The sequence below is a fragment of the Hordeum vulgare genome, chromosome 3H (assembly GCF_904849725.1).
Source record: "Hordeum vulgare subsp. vulgare chromosome 3H, MorexV3_pseudomolecules_assembly, whole genome shotgun sequence".
Classification (NCBI taxonomy): domain Eukaryota; kingdom Viridiplantae; phylum Streptophyta; class Magnoliopsida; order Poales; family Poaceae; genus Hordeum; species Hordeum vulgare.
This window is the reverse complement of record NC_058520.1, coordinates 547,069,911-547,076,317: the sequence shown is the minus strand read 5'-3', so window position 1 is coordinate 547,076,317 and position 6,407 is coordinate 547,069,911. Positions and strand designations below refer to the sequence as shown.

Below are 6,407 nucleotides of genomic sequence, written 5' to 3'. Positions count from 1 at the left end.
CGGCGTTCCCCAAACGCCTCAAGTTCGTGCCGTGTCGCCGCTTTGTCGAGCAGCGGCGCGGGTTGCCACACGACACGGGCCGACGTGCTGCGCTTGTGGGGCGTACCGGACCGACCGGCGACAGTGTCCGTGGCCTCGAAAAGACGTGCCTCCCTCGCGCACCCGAACGGAATGCAAGGGACACAATGCGCACGGATCTTTCACCCCGACGAAAGATAATGTTTCAGCAAACAGTGTAGTAGTACGTACTAGTACTATATTTAACTTTCGCAAGTCCGAATATATATTTGGCCTGGAAACAATGCCGTTAAATCTAACGAAAACCTGCGACAAACCTGGGCGCTCAAAGGCCGGCACGCACGTCTGCCGCCGGCCCCGCACGTCCTGCTAAACGGGAGCACTATTCTTCTTCTTCTTTTTTTTAGGGGGTACGGAGCACGATTCTTCGGAAGGCGTGGGTGCATCCCCGCGCCCGGCGTCCGCGGCCGCTGGCGTCCACGTTTCTTTCTCCCGGAAGCGACGGCGCCTCATCTCACGCTATTTCGGTCGCTGGCGCCAAAAGCAGCGCGCGACCGTGAAGAAACGAAGGAGGCGAACAGAACGTGGTAAATTAAGATCGTGGCGCCCGTGAACGGTGAGGCGCTGCTTTCGCGGGGGATCCGTACGTACGGGGATGCCGTCATTGGCGACGGCGTGGCCGGCCTGTGTGTCTTTGCGCGGTGGCCGAGCGAGCGAGGCGCGCCGGTCGTTGCGGGATCTATCGAACCCCCCACGTCGCCCGCGCAGCGGCGGTTCATGAGAACCCGAGGGAAAAGGTTTCCGTTACTCGTAGTACTAGTACGTCAGTGGATCTGAAGTGAACTGCTGGACGATTGTTGTATGCCGCTCCCGGGCTCGCTGACGCTGGCACACGGCACGACATGAGCGCACACTTATCATCCGTTCTAGGAACTCTGGGCTGCGCGGTAGAGTAGCATGTGGACGGGACGCGCCGACAGAGCGTCTCCGACGTGATCCGTGGCCGCGCCGTGGACATGCGGACACGCACTGCTGGCGCGGAACTCGCGCCAACGCAACCCAACCCACCATCCAGGCGGTCGCACGCACGCACGTACACCTGGCCGTGACCCGCGAATTGAATGCGGCCGCTGGAGAGCAGAGCAGAGCAGAGTAGAGTCACGGTGACATGAGTACAAACTCGTCGGCCCGACGCGAGTCTCGTGACGCTCAAGCTTCTTCCTCGCGTACGCCAACGCGACAGTAATTTAATTTAATCATTCCTTTCTCCAAATATTACTACCCGGGTGAATATCATTTCGGTGGGGGCACGCTGTTTTCCGCGTGAAACCACTCGTGTTTAGTGGTCCCGCGCCGTGCCTCCTCGATTCAGTGCCTTGGTGTGAACTCTGAACAACAACAACCCCAGGTTTCTCCTGTTCATACGATGTTGTTTCCGTCGCACATTAGTTTTTTTTTTTGAAGAGCGTCGCACATTAGCTGAACGACCAATCTAACAAGGGGCCAGCGGGTGGACGGGTGCCGATCCCCCACGACATTACCGGGTGCCATCTCGGCACAGGCGAAACTCACATGAGTTCAGGTTCAGGCACAACGGATGACACGGCGAGGGCGAGGGCGAGGGAGCCGAAAAGCAGAGCGCGAAAAGGGCTGGTTATTTTAGCCATGTTACCATACTTAACCCGGGCGCACAAAAAACACGCCGGCGCCACCACCACCGCTCACGCAACCCAAACCGATCCCCGCGGTAACTTTCGAACCAAATCGGCCGGTAAATTTTTGGCCCCTCCCCTTTCTTTATAAGCCACCCGCACATCCATCCCATTGACCTACACATCAACCCGCCGTCCTTGACATTCCTCCCCCCCCCCCCCCCACCCCACCCCACCCCACCCCCACCGCCGCCGCTTTTCTCCCCCTCCGTCCGTCCGTCCGCCGTCAGAGAGGCGAGGGTCCGAAGCGTTAGTGGCAGGAGAGCTATCGGCCATCACCACCCCGTGCGTGTTGGGCCTAATTATATCCATCTTCCCCGCGCAGCGATTCCTGGCCTCCGTCCCTCGCTCGCGCTCGCGCCTATAATATTCGTCGTTCGGGTAGGGGGTCGTTCCGTCCACGCTTCACGCGGGCTGTTCCTTATTGTTGGCCGGAAATGGCGGGGGAGCACCAGGGCGCGGGCGCCGGCTTCTGGCTGCCGGACGAGTTCCTCGACGACGACTTCTTCTCCGACGAGAAGGCGGCGGCGGCGGCGGCTGCTGCGGCGGGCGCGGCCAGGAGCGACAGCGACGACGAGGACGCGGGGCTCGGCGGTCTCTCGCGCCGCGTGGCCGGCCTCGACTGCGACGCCGGCGACCGCGCCGTTCCCAAGGTTGGCTTTCGGTTTCCGTACTCTCGTCTCGTCTCGTCTCGTCTCGTCCCTTGTTGGTTTGGTTTGGTTCGGGATTCCTGTTTGTTTGTCTTTGGAAGCATCTGATTGTTTTTGCCTCCTATCTCGCTGTGTCGCGCGCTCCAGGCGGAGGTGATGTCCGGGTCTCCGCAGTCCACGCTCTGCGTGCTGCAGGCTTCAGGGGAGGACAGCCCCACCGGCGGCGCCTCGCAGGTCAGCTCGCCGCCGTCCTCGCCGCTGGAGCAGCAGCCGGCCGACCCATGGGACCTGCTGCACGAGGCGGCCGGGCAGGTGGCCCGCCTGCGCGTCGACAGCATCCCCGTGCCTGTGGTTAACCCTGCTCCCATCCATGGCGCCGCCGTCGCGCCGCCGGCGAGGAACCCCTCTCCGCCGCCGCTGCTTCCGTCCCCGAAGCCCGTCGGCCCTTACCAGTACCCGCCCAACAACTCGTTCGCCCAGCGCCAGGCTCAAGTCGCTCGTGTGAGTTCCTCTGCAAAATCTTCCCCGCTTCGTTTCTCATGGGATTATTCACTGACGTTTTCTTCGATTTCGGGTTCCAGTTTCATCTCCTGAAGCAGCAGCAGCTGATGAAGCACCAGAGGGAGCAGCAGCTGGCCATGGCTGCGGCCATGGCGTGGGGCTCCGCCGACGTCGGGCCGCTCGGCCTGAACCCCTCGGCCTGGCCGCCGCTGCAGAATCCCCCGCACCACGCTCCTCCGTCCGCGGCCGGCATGCGCGCCGTGTTCCTCACCCCGCCCGGAGCGAAGCGGGAGTGCACCGGCACCGGCGTGTTCATCCCCCGGCAGGCCGGCGCGCCCGCCGAGCCCAGGAAGAAACCAAGTGCGGCCCCTTTTCCGCCCCCACCCCCTTTGCCTGCCCTGTCCCCCCAAAAGTATTTTTAGCTAACAATCTCGTGGTTCTGCCTTGCCTCAGGCTGCTCGACGGTTCTTCTCCCGGCGCGCGTCGTGCAGGCTCTCAATCTCAACGTCGAGGACCTCGGCGCCCGCCCGTGCTACCCCGGGACCTTCGTTCTTGATCACGGTAAGCAATTAATCCCTTCTCATTACGCACTAGCAACCGACGCAGATGACAATCTTTATTCGGGGTTATGAGGATCCATCATCAATGACATCTCGAACCCCATTCTTTGTCTCGCAGACGCGCTGGTGAGCCGGAGCAACGCGATGCAGGCGAGCCAGAAGCGCGAGCACAATGCCAATGCCAATGCCGATGCCGCCGCCGCGCACTCGCCGCCGCTCGCCGTGGCCTGCGAGGTCAATCTCCCGCAGGAGTGGACGTACTGAGATGCGTGTTGCCGCTCTCAAGCGTCGTTGGTCTCCCCCCGTTTTCATGGATTACTATCTAATACTATTACTTATTTCTGTTATCATCGATGGTTAGCGCTAGGTAGATGTTAGCTAGAGGTAGGACGCGGTGGCAGTAGCATCAGCGTTAGGTGTTCTTTTGTGCGTGGTGATATATTGGTTATTTTGGAGGATGGTTGGTGATGGACGGACGGACGCAGACGACCAACAGAGAGAAGAACGATGAAAAATCCGTGGCTTCCGTAGGTTGTTGTTGGGGGAAACAATAAGCGGTTCCTACAAGAAAGAAAGAAGAAATCTGGGAGGTATGGTGCTGCCTGCTGGTAGTTGTAAGGTGGACGATGATTGGGAAAATATCATCGGCTGTTTGGAAAGGTGTCATCGCTGTAAGATATAAGGAAGAAAGAAATAAGAGCTCCATGTTTCCATTAGCGCCTTGTTGCAGTTCCACTTCAGTCTCTTGTGTGTGCGTCCCTTTTGGCATCGCCCGGTTGCTTCGTGAATAAGGAACCCCCCTTCTGTAAGGAAAGACATGCCGATGTTTTCTGTTCGGTGCTTGGTCTTTTGTTTCGTTTCGGAAACATATATATTATTTTTTTGCATATGAAATCGGGCGAGTGTTTGTAGTAGTCGCTCACTGATCGCACTTTGGGGGTTAGTTGGTTCAACAGAGGTGGTGAGGTGAGGTGAGCTCGGTGGGTGCAGTGCACTCCACTTGTGCTGCCTTGGACGCAGAAGTCTAATCATGTGACGTAGTACAGTTGCTTAACCCGGCGGTGTACTGTGTTCTTTCTTTAATTGTGTATGGGTGATGGCTCTTCCATTTGGAATTAACGGGCCATCCGCCTCCACAAGAATCTTCTCCGGTCGGGCCCCCCGGTATCTTGCATCTTCACGGCTCGTGTCATGGTCCGACAGCGACGCCTGTGTTTGGATCCCCGTAATTCTACGCCTCAATTATTTGCGAGATCCCATCCGCCCTCCATCCCGTTTACCTGTTCCGATGAATCTTCCATGGATGGTCCCTGTCCCAGCCCTCCGGCGGCGACTCCGTTCCGTTCCGCGCGTCCGTCCGTGCGTGGATGGGGGATTCCGTTCCGTTATTACGCCGCCGCATGGCTCCGTCCTGTCGTCTCGTCTCGTCGCGCCGTGCTCTGACCCGGTCAATGCGCTCGGCTTTGTTCTGTGCGCCGTCTTTGCGCTTTTGTCGAGTCCAAGGCGTTCTCGGGTTCGGGCTAGGTCCGGATCAAAAGTGGCCGAGCCACATGTCGATTGTTGCGGCCTGATCCTTACTTCTTTTTTATCTCTTTCACAACGATGTTTTTTGTGCGTGTGTGTGTGTGTGTGGAGAAAACACGTCGGTGCCTGCCTTTCGCGGAGGAGATGGCAATCCGGTGCGTATCTCGTTAAAGGGCGCCGTGGCAGTGGCACGATCATCCGACAAAGCAGATTGCCGGGTTTCGAAATGTTCCTTTCTCGAACGCCTTTTTCTGGGATTCTTACCGTACTTCTTGGCGAGAGGGATATATGCTGAAACACTTTCGGAATGTTCGGTCCTAGCGATAACTTATTATTGGCGTGGTTCATCTCTAACTTGTACTGTACTCCCTCCGTAAACTATTAAAAAACGTTTATATCACTAAAATTGTGATCGAAATGCTCTTACATTAATTTACGGACGAAGTAGTAATTAGGCGAAAATCCTTCCGGTAACTGAATATCTACCAGTGATGTTAATAATTTAATTTATTGTAACCCCAATACTTGTAGCTGGTTAATTGTATTAGTGTTTCCATTAACAAGTACCCCACCCGTTTTAAATGTAATTCTTTTTAGAAGTTTCACTACGGACTACATACGGATGTATATAGACGTATTTTAAAGTATATATTTATTTATTTTATTTTGTATGTAATCACTAATGAAATATCTACAATTACTTATATTTAGAAACGGAGTGAGTATTTAGGTATAGAGGAAGTACCAACCACTAGTATATGGGTAGTATTTAGTTTCTAACTAGGGAGACCAAATTCTTCTGAAGTGCGTACGGTCTTTTGTACTCCCTCCGTTCCTAAATATTTGTCTTTCTAGAGATTTCACTACAAACTACATACGGATGTATATAGACATAATTTAGAGTGTAAGTTCATTCATTTTATTTCGTATGTAGTCAATAGTTGAATCTTTAAAAAGACAAATATTTAAGAACAGATGGAGTATTCTGCTTTGTCGCGCAGAACGGAAGGACTCCACGTATACCATTTTACCTACCAATGCTACAAGTACTAGGAGGAACCTGACTGTCCGTCCGGTCCGGTGTCTGCTGTTTGCATCGGTGGAAAGGCGGGTGCGTCCGAGCTGGTGCAACCGGCGCCCATGTGGCTCGCACGTCGCCGAGAGGCAACGGCCGGGTGGTGCACCTGTGCCACGGCGCCCCGTCGGCTGATTGGGTCTCGCCTCCTTGTCACGCTGGTTGTGCCAGCGTGTCGCCTCTGATTGCTGACCCGTTCCCATGTTTATCAAATCAAAACTAGCCACCTTAGAAAAAAAACAAAAAAAAATTAGCCACTGTTTTTTTGTGTGCATCGAACTAGCCACTGTTTTTTGCTTAAGTATACTCTCTGCTTAAATTAAGTGTACTGTAGCGTATGTTGTTGGAATCTACGGAATACGAGGCG

At 55.5% G+C, this 6,407-nt stretch overlaps 1 protein-coding gene across 1 annotated transcript; it reads left to right on the top strand.

The window, feature by feature from the left end:
- Positions 1-2,069: 2,069 nt before the first annotated feature.
- Positions 2,070-4,157, top strand: LOC123444890 (myosin-1-like). The gene is made up of 5 exons (XM_045121770.1): positions 2,070-2,383; positions 2,528-2,881; positions 2,962-3,241; positions 3,335-3,442; positions 3,560-4,157. Exons 1-5 carry the CDS (start codon positions 2,168-2,170, stop codon positions 3,703-3,705), a joined length of 1,104 nt encoding a protein of 367 aa, XP_044977705.1. The 5' UTR covers positions 2,070-2,167; the 3' UTR covers positions 3,706-4,157.
- Positions 4,158-6,407: the final 2,250 nt, after the last annotated feature.